The sequence below is a fragment of the Passer montanus genome, unplaced genomic scaffold (assembly GCF_014805655.1).
Source record: "Passer montanus isolate IOZ18808 unplaced genomic scaffold, ASM1480565v1 scaffold94, whole genome shotgun sequence".
Lineage (NCBI taxonomy): Eukaryota > Metazoa > Chordata > Aves > Passeriformes > Passeridae > Passer > Passer montanus.
In genome coordinates this window covers 2,412,560-2,430,816 of record NW_024374812.1, presented here as the reverse complement: position 1 = coordinate 2,430,816, position 18,257 = coordinate 2,412,560, and the positions used below count along the sequence as shown (strand labels likewise).

Below are 18,257 nucleotides of genomic sequence, written 5' to 3'. Positions count from 1 at the left end.
TCTCAGTCAGGTGAGGTCAGGGCTGTCCCGTGCTGGGAAACGCCAATTCCAGGCACTCCAGGGGACTCAACACCAGATTCTGCTCATCTCATCAGTGACCATTGTGGTTCCTCTGGGAAAAGGGAAGTCCTGAATGACTGCAGGCCGTGGGAGAGAGCCATGCTGATGCAGGAGAAGAGTGAAGGACACAACTCTTTATGAACTGACTACAACCCCCACTCCCTGTCCTCCTGAGGAGAGGAGGAGATAGAGAATCTCTGAATGACTTAAATTGAGCCTCAGATTTTTGGGGGTACTTCTATTTTATAAGAACAAAACACGTCGTTCTAAACCATCCTACTTTGTTTTCAAGAGGCAATAAATTAAACTGACTTTCCCTGTGTCAAGTCTGTTTTGTCTGTGAGAATAATGGTGAGTGATTCCCCTGTCTTTATCTTGACTCATGAGCAGTTCCATCTTATTTGCCACTCCTGTCCTATTCCAGAGTGAGAGTCAAGGAGTGACTAGCCCTAAGAGCTGCCCAAGGTCCACTCACCATGACAGGGCCTGCAAATGTAAAATAGTTCCAGTGTGGAGGAATACATTCAGTGCAGACAGCTCAGGGAGCAGCTGCAATGGGAGGGGGCTGCAGGTTGTGGGGAAGTGCTGGGAGTCCCAAGTATGGTGTCAAGCCTTGCACAGCAAAGGACACAGGGACCTGTGGCACCAGCCAGGCAACTGGACCCTTAAGATGCTCCAATCATCCTGTGCATGGCCAGGAAGGACACAAAATCCCAGGGATCCAATTGTTTGGGTTAGCTCCTCAGAGGCACCCAGCTTGAGCTCGCTCCAATCATCCTGTGCATGGCCAGGAAGGACACAAAATCCCAGGGATCCAATTGTTTGGGTTAGCTCCTCAGAGGCACCCAGCTTGAGCTACTTCTGTGTTACTGTGCCATGATTAAAGTGCTTTAAAGATCCAGGGCCCTGAGACTCTACTATGGGAAACCCAGTGCAAGGCTGGTGAGGAAACCCGGTCTAGCTCTGAGCGTGCTGTGTGCAGGGAGTGGAGTGGGGCAGCTGCCCACAGTGAAGGGGCTTTGGTCCCCGCAGTGACAGTCTCTGGTGGTGGGGCGTGACTGTCACAGGCCTCCTGGGTGGTGAGACAGGAAAGTTTCCTTCACACCAGCAGGAACAGAGCAGAACCTGAACTGGTCCTTTATTTTACCAGCTCACTCCCAGTACCAGGTGTGCATTTCTCATCTCACCTTCAAAAAGCTTCCTTCCTGCTTCTGAACTGAGAGATACAACCATTTAGGCCACAGCAACCTGTCAACCACTGCAGTAGCACTTTTTCCAAAGACCACACATTCTAGCAGGCTGCCTCACCAAACTACCCAACTCTCCTTCAACAGCAACTGCCCAGAAACAGCAAACAAATAATTAATGCCACTTTGCAGCACACCCGTCCACTTTCTGGAGCTAGGAAGCATTTGGAGTTGAATTAATATTTCCATAACAAGTTCATGACACCTGGCCTGAGGAGATTTCATTCTGTTTTCCAGGACTGTATCCTGAAACAATTGTGGCCTTCTGCGCATTGAAGTCCAGTTCAGGATGGAACATGTCCCAGCAGTGAGGACTCAGGAATATTGTGAGAGACAGTCCTGAAGAACAGGACCAAGGAAGGGAGAGGATAGGTTGCTCCATGTGCTGGAGAAAGAATTCCCCTGCAGCCTGTGAAGAGAACCATGGTGAGGCAACTGTGCCCTACAGCCCATGGAGGTCTACAGTGGAAAGAAGAGGCACATGCAGCCCCAGGAGAACCCCAGAGCACAACAGGTGGGGTGGGTGTATCCTGAAGGATGGCAGCCCATGCAGTGGCCACACTGCAATCAGCTCATGCTGAAGGACTGCAGCCCAAGGGAGGGAGCAGTGCCAGAGCAGGGGAAGAGTGCCAGGGAAGAGTGAAGGAGACCACTTGTTATGAACTGACTGCAACCCCCATTCCCCATCCCTCTGCACTGAAGTAAGGGAAAGATGTAGAGAACCTGGGAAAGAGGTGGCAAATTGATCCAAGGAAGAAGGGGAAGGTGGAAACAGCAGGTACTAAATTTCTGTTTGTTTCTTATCCATCTACAATATTTCCAACAGTCAATAAATAACTTGATTTTGTTCTTTTCAGGACTCTTCTGTCCATGACAGTAACTGGTATATAATCTCCCTGCCATCATCACGATCCACGAGATTTTCCATCCTGTTTTCCACCCCTGCCCTTCCTGTAGGTGAGAGTGAAGGAGCAGCTGGGTGGGAATCTGACAGCTGCACAAAGTCAATCCTCCAAAGCAGGTGAAATATGAAATAGCTCCAGCAAGAAAACAGCAGAACCCAAACTGGTCATTTCTGTCACCAGCTCAGGTCCAGAGGTAGATCGTAAGCAGATCTGCTGGAAACACGTCCCCTGTGAAAGAACAGGAACAACCACACCTCCCCTCTTCCTCTGCTGCTGCCCATGCACTTCATTCTCGAACCTGAATGCCAGAGTTGATTTAACAAGAAGATTCTGGAAGATCCATCCATTCCCTACATGCAGTGCACCATCCACCCCTCACAACATTCCATGCCACAAGACTCAGCAAGCAAAACAGAGCACCTTGCAGATGTTATCACACAAAACACCACAGACACAGGGAACCACACTGCAGACCCCCTCTTGCATTTCTGTGAAACTCCTGACAATGTGACAGCCAGCACCAATTCCCTGTCCTGTGTACCAGTCCCACTCAGCTGTCACTGCAGGGGACAGCGTGTCCATCAGCACAGCCACCCGGCACAGCCCATGGCCACAGCTGCAGGATGTGCCCAGCCTGGAGAAGCTGACACATGAGAGATGTCACAAGTCAATGGCAATGGCTGCCCAGGGCTGGCACAGTATGGAAAACTGCTCTGGGTCACATTCCAGGGCTGTATGATGGATAAAAATAATGCAATTAGGAGGATGTGATATCAATATTCATGTAACATTCTGCTGACTCTTATATCCCACAGAAAACATGGTTATCATCACTTGGAAGAGAGAAAATGCTGATGGTTCATTTCCTCTAGCCATAGACCTCTAGATTGGGGTTTCATTTATCCTCCTTCCACCACAGCATCACAGGAGATCTCCTTGCTTATTGTGGTCCTGATGTGCAAGGCCAAATGTGACAGATCATGGACTAGCCCAAAGTGCATGGGCAGTCCATGCCCTACAGAGCTTCACACAACTCGCCCAGGAAAAACCTCACAGCTTTCAGGGTCTAAATTGATATGGAAGCTTTAGGGCACCGCAGGGTGAGGGGAACTCAGCATGGTGCCATCTTTACAAGCCTTCACTTTCCCAAGCAGATGAGATCAGAACCCTGGCACAGGGACTTTTCCTGATTTCCACCCTTTTCCTCCATATGATCCAAATTAAACTTGTAAAATTTACCAGCTTTACTATCTGTGTCTCCCTTTGCCTGCCCCACTATAGAGCTCTAAACTTATTCTTAAGGCAATGCCATTGGAAAAAGAAACATATATTGCAATGCCTGTATAGCATCAAAAAAAAAATCCACTTTTTCAGCATCTAGGTTGAACTTCACACTACCCAGACCCTCAGACTAAAAAGGACACTGAGTCCCCTGACCTACTGAGCACAGCCAGAGCTCTGCAGGATCATCATTGGTGACAAAGAGACAGAAGAACCCACAACCTAAATCCTGACACTGATCAAACAGGGATCACTCTCAAAATCACAACACTCTCCACTACATAAAAACATCTCCGCTGTTTGTGGCACCCAGCAACCCCCATTCCCCATCCCTCTGCACTGAAGTAAGGGAAAGATGTAGAGAACCTGGGAAAGAGGTGGCAAATTGATCCAAGGAAGAAGGGGAAGGTGGAGGCAGCAGGTACTAAATTTCTGTTTGTTTCTTATCCATCTACAATATTTCCAACAGTCAATAAATAACTTGATTTTGTTCTTTTCAGGACTCTTCTGTCCATGACAGTAACTGGTATATAATCTCCCTGCCATCATCACGATCCACGAGATTTTCCATCCTGTTTTCCACCCCTGCCCTTCCTGTAGGTGAGAGTGAAGGAGCAGCTGGGTGGGAATCTGACAGCTGCACAAAGTCAATCCTCCAAAGCAGGTGAAATACAAAATAGTTCCAGCAAGAAAACAGCAGAACCCAAACTGGTCATTTCTTTCCACCAACAGCAGCCACTGACCTGCCTCAGCCTCTGCTGCCACAGCCCCCTGGGCCAGCACAGCTCTGCTCCCCAGCTCACACCATGGAAGCTTCTCCCTCTCCACAGCAATCCAATGTCACTTTATATGGGGCCGCAACTGTGGCCATCATCTCCCTGGAGGTGTTTGCTGGCATGTGGATAAATGCTTTCATCATTTGTGTGCTTTGCATTGCCTGGGTCAAAAAGAAAACCTTGAACTCCAATGAGAAGATCTTGCTGCTGCTGGGATTCTCCAGGTTTTCCTATTTGATCTTCACATGGATATACCGCCTCCTTTCAATAATTTATCCCAAATTCCTTCAAGTTCAAACCATACGTCAACCACTTAGAACTTTTGCAAGCTTCTTTAATTGTTCCAACTTGTGGGTCTCAGCCTGTCTTTGTGGTTTCTACTGCATAAAAATTGCCAATTTCAGGAACAGCTTCTTCATCTACCTGAAAGTAAAAATTGACAGGATGGTGCCCTGGCTCTTGTTGGGGTCAGAGATTTTAGCCTTGACTATCAGCACCTTTAACTCTGACCTCAAGGAAACTCTGCAGAGAAACAACATCAATTTCACCTGCCAAGGAGATTTTTGGGAAGTAACTATCAGAGCAGATAAACATCTTTTCGCTTCTTTTTTTCTTGCCGGCCTTGTATTTGCTGCTTCATTAATGGTAGTCGTCTTTTCTGCTGTTTGCCTTCTCTTTTCCCTCTGGAGACACAAGCGCAGGATGCAGACAAACTCCATGAAGGACCTCAGCATGGATGCCCACATCAGAGCCACGAAATCTGTCCTCTCCTTCTTAGTGATGTACAGCATCAACTTTGTATGTTTGGTCTTGACAATAATTTTTTGCACAAAGAAAGAAAATATCATGACACTCCTTTTATATATATATCTGTGTGCTTTTCCAGGAGTTCATTCCCTTATTCTGATTTTCAGCAATTCCAAGCTGGAAAAGGAACTGATGAAGATTCTCTCCTGGGTGAAGAGCAAGTATTCCATGACATAGGATCTGTGATAAAAGCTGAAGCCCATGCCAAATGTTGATCATCCACTGTAGAAAACAAGTAATTTAGTTTCCAATGCAGCTCTCCAGACAGTGTAGATGATACTCATGTTCACTCTTCAACGTCCAATTTAAGAAAACTTCATTCATATCTATTACGAAATATTATTGTGAGCTAAATATATTATTATCATATTTAAAACTAGATAAATATTGTTGATATATTTTTGTTTTTAACAAAGTCATTTACAACCTCATCTGTGCAGACAGGACAACAGGATTGCTTTGCTCTTCTGCCCAAAGCAGGGAACAGCTCTGCGTACAGATTTGCTCTTCTGATCCTGTCAGATTGTACCCGGGTGAAATTCTACTTCATAGGCTTCACTGGTGGTGAAGTTGAGCTTCACGAATTAGCCATTGCTCTGCCTTATTTTCTTCTTTTAGGGTGCAGAGCCCCCTTCCCACTGCAGCCCTGCGTGTGCCCTGTGCCCCACTGCCTGCAAGGACAGCATTGCCTGCTCTGTGGGACTGCTCTGCTGGCCTGACCTAGAGGTGGGATTGGCTTTTCCCAGTGCACTCTGCCTCAGTGAAATCCCCAGCTAACAGGCTTTGCTCTCGATTGGGGAAACTGCTCTTGAGGTGTCAGGAGTGCAGGAGCCAACTTATTAAGGGCTGACTGCAGCCCCTATTCGACTTTCCCCTGTGCTGCTTTTTGGGAGGAGGTGGAGGAGCTGGGGATGAAGGAACAAAATTGAGCCTGGGATGAAAGGGGTGTGGAGGCAGTGAGATATGGTTTTCTGTTTCTCTCTCATTATCCTAATACCTTTTCTATATTTCCGTAAATAAAATTCATTTTCCTGATGTCACTATGACAGCAACAGTTGAGTGGTCTTTGTGCCTTTATCTAGAACCATGAATTCTGCCGGCCTCTTTTTCAACCCTGCCCTTACTGTGGGTGAGAGAGAAGGAACACCTCGGTGGAATTCTGGCTTCTCCCTGAGGTCAACCCATCACAACTTGTGAAATACAAAATAGTGCCAGTGTATACAAAATGAACCTGAACTGGTCACTTCTACCAGCAGCTCAGGTCCAGAGCCAGATTGTAAACAGCTCTGCACCTCACACATCTCCCCTGTGAAAAGACTGGAAAGGCCAGGAACAGCCACACATCCCTTCTTCCTCTGCTGCTGCCCATGCACTTCATCCTTTAACCTGACAGTTCTGACAGTTTTCAGAGTAAAGCCCTGGAAGACCCATCTTATTTCCTACATTCAATGATATAACCACCCCTCACAACATTCCATGCCACAAGACTCAGCAGGAAAAACAGAGCACCTTGCAGATGTTACCACACAAAACACCACAGCCACAGGGAACCACACTGCAGATCCCTTCAGTTCCGTTCTGCCATTTCTGTGAAATCCCTGACAATGGGACAGCCAGCACCAATTCCCTGTCCTGTGCACCAGCCCCACTCAGCTGGCACTGCAGGGGACAGCGTGTCCATCAGCACAGCCACCCTGCACAGCCCATGGCCACAGCTGCAGGATGTGCCCAGCCTGGAGAAGCTGACACATGAGAGATGTCACAAGTCAATGGCAATGGCTGCCCAGGGCTGGCACAGTATGGAAAACTGCTCTGGGTCACATTCCAAGGCTGTATGATGGACAAAAATAAAACAATTAGGAGGATGTGATATGAATATCCATGTAAAACACTGCTGGCTCTCATATCCCACAGAAAACATGGCTATCATTATTTGGAAGAGAGAAAATGCTGGTGGTTCATTTCCTCTAGCCATAGAGCTCTTGGTTGGGGTTTCATTTTTCCTGCTTCCACCACAGCATCAAATGAGATCTCCTTGCTTATTGTGGTCCTGATGTGCAAGGCCAAATGTGACAGGTCATGGACTAGCCCAAAGTGCATGGGCAGTCCATGCCCTACAGAGCTTCACACAACTCGCCCAGGAAAAACCTCACAGCTTTCAGGGTCTAAATTGATATGGAAGCTTTAGGGCACCGCAGGGTGAGGGGAACTCAGCATGGTGCCATCTTTACAAGCCTTAACTTTCCCAAGCAGATGAGATCAGAACCCTGGCACAGGAACTTGTTCCAATTTTTCCCCTTTTCATCTATACAATCCAAATTAAACTCGTAAAAAGTAGCAGCTTTACTTTCTTGGCCCCTATCACCTACACCACTATGCGGCTCAACAATTATTCTTAAGGCAATCCCATTGGCCAAGCAAACATGGATTTCAGTGCCTGTGAAGCATCAAAATAAAATCCACATTTCCAGCAGTGAGGTTGAATCTCTGGAAAAGATAGGGGAATAAGAATTACAGTTCTTTACTAGGAAAATTAGAAATAGAAATGGAGTTGTACAAAAAAAACTACTCACACTCAGAATACAACCTGACACCTTGTGGATCCGGGTGTTGGGAGCAATCCGATTAAATGGTGGCTGCAGCCCTCCTGCAGGGCCAGGTGTGGTTGAAGCAGTGATCCTGTAGATGGGTGGGGTTTTCCTCTGAAGGTCCAGTAGTGCTGTAGATGGGCCTGGTCGTTCTCTAGGAATCCAGTGGGAAAAGGCTACCTCTAGTGCTCCAAACAGAGATTATATCTAGGTAGGAGTGCTTGGCTCCTCCCCTTGGGTGGAGCATCTCCCAATGGGATGATGTAATTTTATCAGTCATGCAGAGACACTCAATAGCCCATTAACAGTAGATACCTCGCCTGAGGGAGGATTGGTCTTGGAAGAGATAAAACTGTCCCATCTGGTTTTAACAGGTGGCCCAATTAACAGAAGAAAACTACCTTACCTCTAACAGATGGCAATAGAATATACACCCCCAGCTACACCTCACAACCTAAGACAATCACCCTCCAGGCATTTACTGGCATGTGGATGAGTGCTTTCCTTGTTTCTGTGCTTTGCATTGGCTGGGTCAAAAAGAAAACCCTGAAATGTAATGAGAAGGTCTTGCTGCTATTGGGATGCTGCAAGTTTGGGTATTTATGAATCTCATGGGTCTATTATTTTCTTTTAATAATGCATCCCTATCACTTTTGTGTTCCTCTCCTACATGAATCGCTTGCAGGTTTTCAAAGCTTTTTTGATTGTTCAAACATATGAGTTTCAGCCAGTCTTTGCATGTTTCTTATTGTATAAAAATTGTCAATTTCAGGAACAGCTTCTTCATTTATGCAGAAGTAAAAATTGACAAGATTGTGCCCTGGCTCATGTTGAATCTGTGCTTTTGGTCTTTATTTTCAGCATTCTTGTTTATCACATCTCTTATGAAACACAGTAACAATCACAATGACAGTAGTCAAGGATATTATCTGAAACACATTATCAGACTGGATGAACATTTACTGCCTTTTTTTTTTTGTCATAGGATTTGTATTTTCCACTTCATAAAGAGCAGTTGTCTTTTCTGCTGTTTTCCTTCTCTTTTCTCTCTGGAGACACAAATGCAAGATGCAGACAAACTCCATGAACAGCCTCAGCATGGATGCCCACAACAAAGCCATGAAATCTATTCTCTCCTTCTTAGTAATGCACAGCATCAACTTTACATTTTTTATTTTGACACTGATTTATGCAAGTAAGGAAGAAAATCATGTGGCTTTTCTTATTTTTGCATTTCTGTATGCTTTTCCAGGTGTTCATTCCCTTATTCTGATTTTCAGCAATCCTAGACTGGAAAACACACTGATAAGGATTCTATCCTGTGTCAAATGCAAGGATTGCATGAGACAGGAACTGTAATAAAAGCTGGAGCCCACACAAAATCTTGATATTTCATTATAAGACAGAAGTCAATTTATCTGTAATGGAAATGTCCAGGTAGATGATACAGATGTTCTCTCTTTACCACTGAAGTTAAGAATAAATCTCAAATTCTTTGAAACAAATGAGTATGACTTAGATTATTGGTAGCAGTTCATTTAGGTAATTCAGGTAATTCATTAAGGTAATTCTCTGAGTTCAATTCTTGTCAATAGCAAATTCATCTAGATCTGGTACATGGGCTGGATGCAAAGGGACAATAAGAGTACTGCAAACCTTCCTCAAGCACTTTGGCATTTGCTGATTGAAAAATGACTGTACTCAGCATCAGGTTTATTTGTGTTTGGGTTTCTATTTCTTTCTGCTGTGTCTCTGTTTTTTGCAATATTATCACTTGTAACACTGGGGGTGGTAGGTGCAACTTGAAAGACTACAGCCTATGGCGATGACATGTCAGAGCTGCCTGATCCTGAAGGACTGCAACCCACAGATGGGATTCACACTTGAGCATGGAAGAAAGCGAGGAGGAAGAAGTGGAAAACTTTTTATGCACTGACTGGACCCCTCATTCCATGTCCCCCCACGCCACTGTGGCAGAGGAGGTGGAGAAGCCAGGAATGAAAGTGAATTTTGATTTGTGAAGATAAAGAGGGGAAGGCAAAGGGTTCTAGTTTTGTGCTTGATGCTCATTATGCTACTCTATTATCAATAGCCAATAAAGTAAATTCATTTTTCTCAACTCAAGTCTGTTTTCTCCATGACAGTAACACCTTCTATTCTATCGTTGGCCTCCTGCAGAACAAGAATAACGGAGCAGCTGAGTGGGGGCATGGCACCTTCCCAAACTCAACAAACCCCAGCACATTCTCTGAACATGAAATAATTCCAGCATGAACAGAGCAGAATCTGGTTTGTTCATTTCTGTCACTAGCTTAGGCACAGAGGGACATCTTATCCTATGCCTGGTGCCAATGGTGCATTTTCCACCCATTCATGGCAGGGTTTGGCCTCTTATTCCAGGAGGAAAGTATCTGCCAGGGGTGGAGACCAAACATCTGAGGCCTCCCTCAGACAAGGGAGAAGCTAAAGCCCAAGGCCTTCAGGATATAACATACCCCTGAGCAGAGACATAAAAGGGGCTGGGGGCACTGCTAAAAACAAGGCAGTGCTCCAACACTCTTGGAAGTCATAGAGACATGAAAGAAGTGATGAGCACCTGTTCCCTTTTGCTGGGCCAGGAATGGGAGTTACAGCCTGTTCAACCCACGTGTCCAGAGAAAGCCCAACATCAACATCTCCCCTTCAGACAGAAGCAACTACAGCCCTGTTACAAAATGAGTGTTTGAGATTGCTTCAAAAATCATTGGCAGATGTATCAGTAAAAAACAGATTTAATAATAATCAAGAGCATAATGAAGTTTGTTGGCAAGATTCACCCTACTACTTACTAGATAATTAAGGCACACCAAGGGTAAAAAAACAGGGAAAAAATCCCATCAATGAAAACAGAAATGAACGAGGACTATCTGTGTGTGTGTGTATGTTTTGGTGTGTGCAACAAAATGACAGAAAGGGCAAGGATAAAAAGGAATAAGGCCTCAAAGCTTAACAACACTCAAAAGTACTTAACTTTCATATTAAATGTAAGAATTTAGCAAAGCAATAACACTTTACAGCAATTATCTTAGCTTTTAGCTTATATTAAACTTATTTACAGGCCTAACTTACATAAATATCTAAGATACTTAAACATTTAAGAGAGCAGCATTTCTCCCATGTTTGTCAAAGCATATTCACATGTATATGCACACAGACAGAAAGAGTCACTGCAAGGTACCTGTGAAAATTTCCCCTCAAAGGCAGAGAAATATTCACTTTGGATGTCTTTACATCTCTTCACCAGGCCAAGGGTTGAGCCTCGAGGAATGAGGGGATTGGCCCAGGATCAGTTGTTGTTTGGGATTCTCTGAGCACAGAAACTTGAGAGTTCCCAGCTATGTGAGACCCCACTGGTCACAGCACGCTAGGAGAGTTCAAAGGGTCTCATTTTGGACCCTCATTTTTGTTTATAGTGCCTGCAAGAAAGTGGGCTTTAGTCATAACAATGTTTCATCCTGGCTGCACTTCAGTTCAACACTCTTTCTTTGAAAGTGTGAGAATCAGGATGTTATGTCATTCAGGCAGAAAAAAAAGTGATTTCTTAGGCTGTCCATAAAAAAGCCCAGGATCTCATGAGGCAGCAGCAGTTCCTGGCAGCAGACAGTAGTTCTGATGAGCTCAGGAGGAGCCGGGCCCCGGTGCTGCTCATCAAGGCCGAGGCCTAGCGAACATTTCTCAGCTCACAGCCTGAAAACGGGAGAGGGAAGCACCCCCTCAAAAAACAGGAAAGAGGCACCACCAGAGGCTACCAAAGAGACACAACACACTACTGCTTTCCCCTTTTAGTTCCATTTTTTTCTTTTGAGCAGAGGTTGTGCAGGTCTCCAGAAAACATGGCAGGTTTCTCTCAAGCCCTTCTTTTTGGAATTCCCAGTCTTCACCTCTCTGGTGTAATGGGGATTCCTCTTACTGGGACTTTCCTGTGGCAGTTCCTGCTCTACACCTGTACAGTACAGCCCAGCACAGACACAGCTGCACTCACAGGGGCCCATCTACAGGGTCAGGGGTTGTCTTGGTCTGGTCAAAACGCTGATGCCACCAAAACTTAAGGAAACACCACAGTGTGCCCAGCATGGTGCAGCCCCAACCTCCCCTCACAGGGAGCCCCTGGGCCCCAGCACTGCCTGGATCCAGACATGGACATTCCAAGTGTAAATCTTGCCCAAGAGAAGACAAACCCTTTCCTCTTCCTGCAGGGCTCTGATTTTGTAGGCACTCAGGGTTTATGTGAGCTCTCTCCACAAGACCATCAAATATCAGGAAAAATCCTTTTTCTTTGGGTTTATGGAGCTCTCTCCACAAGACCATCAAATATCAGGAAAAATCCTTTTTTTTTTTAATACAGCAGCTCTGTCCCATCAGTGCAATGCTGCCCTGGCTGAGAGCATAGAGCAAAGTCAGAGGTTTGACACAGATGCACTGCTGCCCCACGTCAGGTTTACATTGTAAAGGTTTACATTGTAAATTGTCAGGTTTACATTGTACATTGTACATGTACAGCCATGTACAGGTTGTAAGAAGGGAAGATGCTAGAAAGAAAGAAAGAAAGAAAGAAAGAAAGAAAGAAAGAAAAGAAAACTAATAAATAAGGAAAGAAATGCCTTATCCTATGCTATGTTTTTCTGCTATCAGCAAAACCAGAGAGGTAACACACATCAAAGCATAAGGCAGACAACAGGAATATCAGGAAATTAAAATTCTCTCAAGGCAGTGCTCTACCCACTATCAATATCAAAAATTAACAAAATAAAGAATAGTTTTCACTGAATACATCCAAAACTGACTTCTTTATTGGAGGTTATCATGAGACAGAAGGTGTGGCCATCATCACCCTGGAGGCATTTCCTGGCATGTGGATAAATGGCTTCCTTGTTTGTGTGCTTTGCGTTGCCTGGGTCAAAAAGAAAACCTTGAACTCCAATGAGAAGATCTTGCTGCTGCTGGGATGCTCCAGGTTTTGCTATTTGTGCTTCTCATGGGTGTATTGCTCCCTTTCAATAACTTATCCCAATTACCTTTATGTGCAACCCACATTTCAACTGATTGTATTTTTTCAAAGTTTTTCTAATTGTTCCAACTTGTGGGTTTCAGCCTCTCTTTGTGTTTTTTATTGTATAAAAATTGCCAATTTCAGGAACAGCTTCTTCATCTACCTGAAAGTAAAAACAGACAGGATTGTGCCCTGGCTTTTGTTGGCATCATTGCTTTCAGCCTTGGCTATCGGCATCATTGCCTATGACTTGGCTGTTACAAAGCTCAGTATCGACCACAATTCCACCAGGCAAGGAAATTTTTCACAAGTTAGTGGCCAAATGGATGAAAATTTTTTCCAGATATATTTTATCTATGGCTTTGGATTTGTCACATCTTTCACAGCAGTCATCTCTTCTGCCCTTCTCCTTCTCTTTTCTCTCTGGAGACACAAATGCAAGATGCAGAAAAACTCCATGAAGACCCTCAGCATGGATGCCCACATCAAAGCCATGAAATCTATTCTCTCCTTTTTTATAATGTATAGTATTAACTTCATAGTTTTGATCCTGTCACTAATTCCTTCAACAAAGGAAGAAAATCATGTGGTATTTCTTAGTTTACTATTTTTGTATGCTTTTCCAGGTGTTCATTCCCTTATTCTGATTTTCAGCAATCCCAAGCTGGAAAAGACACTGGTAAGGATTCTATCCTGTGTCAAGTGCAAGGATTGCATGAGGTAGGAACTGTAATAAAAGCTGGAGCCTATGCAAAGTCTTCATATTTCACTATAAGACAAAAGTAATTTTATCTCTAATGCAACTCTCTGGGCAGTATAGATGATACAGATGTTCTCTCTTTAGCACCAAAGTTAAGAATAAATCTTTCAAATTCTTTGAGTCAAATGAGTATGACTTAGATTATTGGTAGCAGTTCATTTTGGTAATTCTCAGAGTTCAATTCTTGTCAATAACAAATTCATTTATATCTGGTACATGAGCTGGATGCAAAGGGACAATAAGAGTACTGCAAACCTTCCTCAAGCACTTTGGCATTTGCTGATTGAAAAATGACTGTACTCAGCATCAGGTTTATTTGTGTTTGGGTTTCTATTTCTTTCTGCTGTGTCTCTGTTTTTTGCAATATTTTTGCAATTTTACCACTTGTAACACTGGGTGGGATGGCTGTATCTTGAAGAACTGCAGTCTGAGGAGCACCCATATTGAAGACGTCTGATCCTGAAGGACTGCAGCCCACAGATGGGGTCCACACTCTAGAAGGGAAGAGAGCATGAAGAGGAAGGAGTGGAAGAGAAAACTTTTTATGGACTGACTGCAACCCCTATTCAGTGTCACCCTGCACCATGCTGGGGAGGAGGTGGGGAAGCTGGGAATGAAAGTGAATTTTGAGCTGTGATGAAGAAGGGTGGAAGGGACAGTGCTCTAGTTTTGTGCTTGTTCCTCACCATCCTACTCTGTATTCAAACAGCAATAAATTCAATTGATTTTTGGAAAATTGAGTCTGTTTTCTCCATGACAGTAACTGGCAGGTGATCTCCCTGTCCTTATCTGAACCCATGACCTTTTCCATCTTCTATTTTCCTCTTGACCTGTTGCAGAGCAAGGGTGAAGAAGAGGCTGGGTGGAGGGTCTCGCATGTATCAATTTTAACAACCCACAGCAGGTCATGTAAATATTAAATAATTCCAACATCAACAGAACAGAATCTAACTGTTGATTTCTTCCAGCAGCTCTGTCTCAGAGGGACAATTTACTGCATACACAGTGCCAGGTGTGGTTTTTTCATATTACCTTCAAAAAGATTTGCTCCTGTTCATGAAATGAGAGAGACAACCTTTTAAACCAGAGTAACATCTTAATCACTACAATATTTCCTTTTCCCAAGACCACACAGTCTCCACAGGGGGTGGTAGGTACAAAGTCTTGGTGAAACTTTCCCCTTCTCCAATGACACTGGAGGGGAAGGCTTTGAACTAAAAGCAGACCCCGTGTTTTAAAGACCCAATCCACACATTCCATGCACTGAAAACCTGGTATTTGAGACTCTGATTTTATATTATATTGATTTCAAGGGTTCAGATTCCCCATGCAGAGCTGAGCCCAAATTTCAGCCATGGTGTGGTCCTGCATAGTCCCAGTACAGACCGTCCAACTACACACCAGATGTAATAGAAAAAACTTTTATTCACAAAGATATGGAGAGAAAAAGAAAGAAGCAAGCAAGCAAAGAAACAAGGGAAAAAAAAATCCAACAACCCCACAGAGTGTTTTCTATTCATTCAGGAACAGAGGAGGAAACTCACATCAAAGCCTTCAGCAGAGAACAGGCATTAGCAGGAAATCAAAAATTTCCTCGAGGCAATAGTGTGCCTATCATAAATGTAAAAAAATAACAAAAAAAAATCCCATCTAAAACTGAGTGCAATAAAAAAAATAAAATTGCACATAGTATGTCACAAAGGAATAGAAGAATCTATGGAGGAAACTCACATCAAAGCCTTCAGCAGAGAACAGGCATTAGCAGGAAATCAAAAATTTCCTCGAGGCAATAGTGTGCCTATCATAAATGTAAAAAAATAACAAAAAAAATCCCATCTAAAAGTGAGTGCAATAAAAAAAGAAATTGCACATAGTACACGGCAAAGGAATAGAAGAACCTGATCCTGAAGCCTGACACTGATCAAACAGAAATCACTCTCAAAATCACAACACTCTCCACCACACAAAAACATCTCCGCTGTTTGTGGCACCAAGCACAGCTCCCCTGAACCAACATTCAAATAGTCAAGAGTGACTCTGGCCCCAGGTAAGGGGACACCCAGCACATTTACATCCCTGCACCTGCCCTGCTGCCCACAGCAGCGACACCAAAATCCCCCCAGCAGCAGCAGCAGCTCTGTAAAGCTCCTCTTGCCATCCCTGACATTCCACCAACAGCAGCCACTGACCTGCCTCAGCCTCTGCTGCCACAGCCCCCTGGGCCAGCACAGCTCTGCTCCCCAGCTCACACCATGGAAGCTTCTCCCTCTCCACAGCAATCCAATGTCACTTCATATGGGGCCACAACTGTGGCCATCATCACCGTGGAGGTAGTTGCTGGCATGTGGATAAATGCTTTCATCGTTTGTGTGCTTTGCATTGCCTGGGTCAAAAAGAAAATCCTGAACTCTAATGAGAAGATCTTGCTGCTGCTGGGATGCTCCAGGTTTTGCTATTTGTGCATCGCCTGGGTATATAAATTTCTTTCCTTTATTTATCCCAATTACCTTTATGTTCACACCATACTTCAACTAGCTGTATTTTTTGAAGCCTTTTTTAATCATTGCCACTTGTGGTTTTCTGCGTCGCTTTGTAGTTTTTATTGTATAAAAATTGCCAATTTCAGGAACAGGTCCTTCATCTATCTGAAAGTAAAAATTGACAGGATTGTGCCCTGGCTTCTCTTGGGATCAGGGATTTTAGCTTTGGCTGTTGGCATCGTTGCCTATGACATCGCTGATAAACCGCACTGCAACAGCAATTCCACTGGACGAGGAAATTTTGGGACAGCAAATATCAAAATGGATAAACATTTTTTCCCTTCTTTTTTTCTTGCTTGAATTTAATTATTGTCAGTTACCAAGTTATTTAGACCTGGTACAGGCACTGGCTGTAAAAGGGCAATAAAATTACTGCAAACTGGCCACCAAATGCTCTGGTGTTTTCTCATTCAAACAACTAAAATCAACTGCAGGGTTTCTCTCTGTTTTGGTTTACCTTTCCTTCTGCTGTGGCCCTGTGCTGTGTGATCTGTTCTGGGCTGTGTCACTGTCTGGCAGTGGCTGATAGCTCTGTGTGAACACGCTGAGCCCTGGCACTCACCAGAGCTGCTCACTCACCCACAAACAGCCAGGCAGGAACGGCCCCGGGGAGCTCAGGGGGTGCAGAGCCCCCTTCCCACTGCAGCCCTGCGTGTCCCCTGTGCCCCACTGCCTGCAAGGACAGCACTGCCTGCTCTGTGGGACTGCTCTGCTGGCCTCACCTGGAGATGGGATTGGCTTTGCCCAGTGCACTCTGCCTCAGTAAAACCCCCAGGTTTTGTTCTGGATCAGGGAAACAGCATGACAAGGGAGTGGAGACAACTCACTGTGAACTGACTGCACTTTCATTTTCCTTCCCCTTGTGCTGCTGTTGGGGAGGAGGTGGAGGAGCTGGGGATGAAGGAGGGAAGTTGAGCTTTGGATGGAAGGGTAGTGGAAGCAGTGGGTTCTAGTTTGTGTTTATTTCTCATCATCCTACTCTACTTTCAGTAGGTAATTAAATTCATTTTCTGCACATCAAGTCTGTTTCGTCTGTGACAGTAACTGGTGAGTGATTTCACTGTCTTTATCTCGATCCATCAGCTTTTCCACCCTATTTTCCACCCTGTTTATGGGTGACAGTGAAGGAACACCTGAGTGGGTGTCTGGCTGCTCCCCAAGGCCGAACCCCACAGCAGGTGAAACATACAGAACAGAGCAGAACCTGAATTGGTCACTTCTACCACCAACTCAGGTCCAGAGGCAGATTGTAAGCATCTCTGCTGGACACATCTCTCCTATGAAAGGCCTTGAAAGGACAGGAACAGCCACACATCCCTTCTTCCTCTGATGCTGCTCATTAACTTCATCCTTTTACATAACAATCCAAACACTTTCACAGGAAAGCCCTGGAAGATCTCTCTTATTCCCTACATCCATCCCTCACAACCTCACATACTGCCACAAGACTCAGCAGGAAAATCCAGCACCTTGCAGATGTTATCACACACAACACCACAGCCCCAGTGAACTACACTGGGGTCCTTCTTTCCATCCCCATGAACCCCTGAGAATGTGACAGCCAGCACAGAATCCCTGTCCTGTGCACCAGCCCCACGCACTGTGCACTTCAGCACAGCCACCCTGCACAGCCCATGGCCACAGCTGCAGGATGTGCCCAGCCTGGAGAAGCTGACACATGAGAGATGTCACAAGTCAATGGCAATGGCTGCCCAGGGCTGGCACGCTACGGAAAACAACTCTGGGTCACATTCCAAATTTTATGACTGATAAGTGAAAGTGTTAAAAATGCTTTTGCCATGGATAGTGTTGAAGAGCAGAAGCAGAGCTTAGGACCAGTTGCACACCATTCCTATTTGCAGAAACATAAAAATGGCTGGGGACAAAGCTAAAAAAAAGGCAGTGCTCCAATACCCTTAGTAGTCACAGCCACATTTTCCCTTTTGCTGGGCCAGGAATGGAAGATTCAGGCTGTTGGATCCATGTGTCCAGTGAAAGCTCAACATTAATATCTCAACTTCATCCAGAAGAAGCAAGTATATCCCACGTCCAAGAAAAGAGGCATCACCAGAGGCTACAAGTCCATGTCGAGCCTCCTGGTTGACTCAGTGACAGAAGCAAAGATGCAAAGGCCACAGACATCAGCAGAGCAAGCAGAATCACAGTCCAAGATGCTTTGGTGAATCAGGTAGGATTAAGACTATTTTTTCCCCTGGCAATATGTGTAACTGCTGCCATTGCAGTAACTCTAAACATTGCAGTGA

The 18,257-nt window shown here is 44.8% G+C and overlaps 3 protein-coding genes and 1 pseudogene across 3 annotated transcripts; all 4 read left to right on the top strand.

Annotated features, from left to right (window-relative positions):
• The first annotated feature begins 4,299 nt into the window (after positions 1 to 4,299).
• Positions 4,300 to 5,253, top strand: LOC120496001 (taste receptor type 2 member 9-like). The gene has a single exon (XM_039696020.1). The coding sequence runs from the start codon at positions 4,300 to 4,302 to the stop codon at positions 5,251 to 5,253; it is 954 nt and encodes a 317-aa protein (XP_039551954.1).
• Positions 5,254 to 6,162: 909 nt separating this feature from the next.
• LOC120496000 lies at positions 6,163 to 9,023 on the top strand (annotated as a pseudogene).
• A 530-nt stretch (positions 9,024 to 9,553) lies between these two features.
• Positions 9,554 to 13,417, top strand: LOC120495999 (taste receptor type 2 member 9-like). Its single transcript, XM_039696019.1, has 3 exons — positions 9,554 to 9,681; positions 11,117 to 11,172; positions 12,519 to 13,417. The coding sequence occupies exons 1-3, from the start codon at positions 9,554 to 9,556 to the stop codon at positions 13,415 to 13,417; spliced, it is 1,083 nt and encodes a 360-aa protein (XP_039551953.1).
• A 1,768-nt stretch (positions 13,418 to 15,185) lies between these two features.
• LOC120495997 (taste receptor type 2 member 7-like) lies at positions 15,186 to 16,293 on the top strand. The gene has a single exon (XM_039696018.1). It carries the CDS (start codon positions 15,706 to 15,708, stop codon positions 16,291 to 16,293), a length of 588 nt encoding a protein of 195 aa, XP_039551952.1. The 5' UTR covers positions 15,186 to 15,705.
• The last annotated feature ends 1,964 nt before the right edge of the window (positions 16,294 to 18,257 follow it).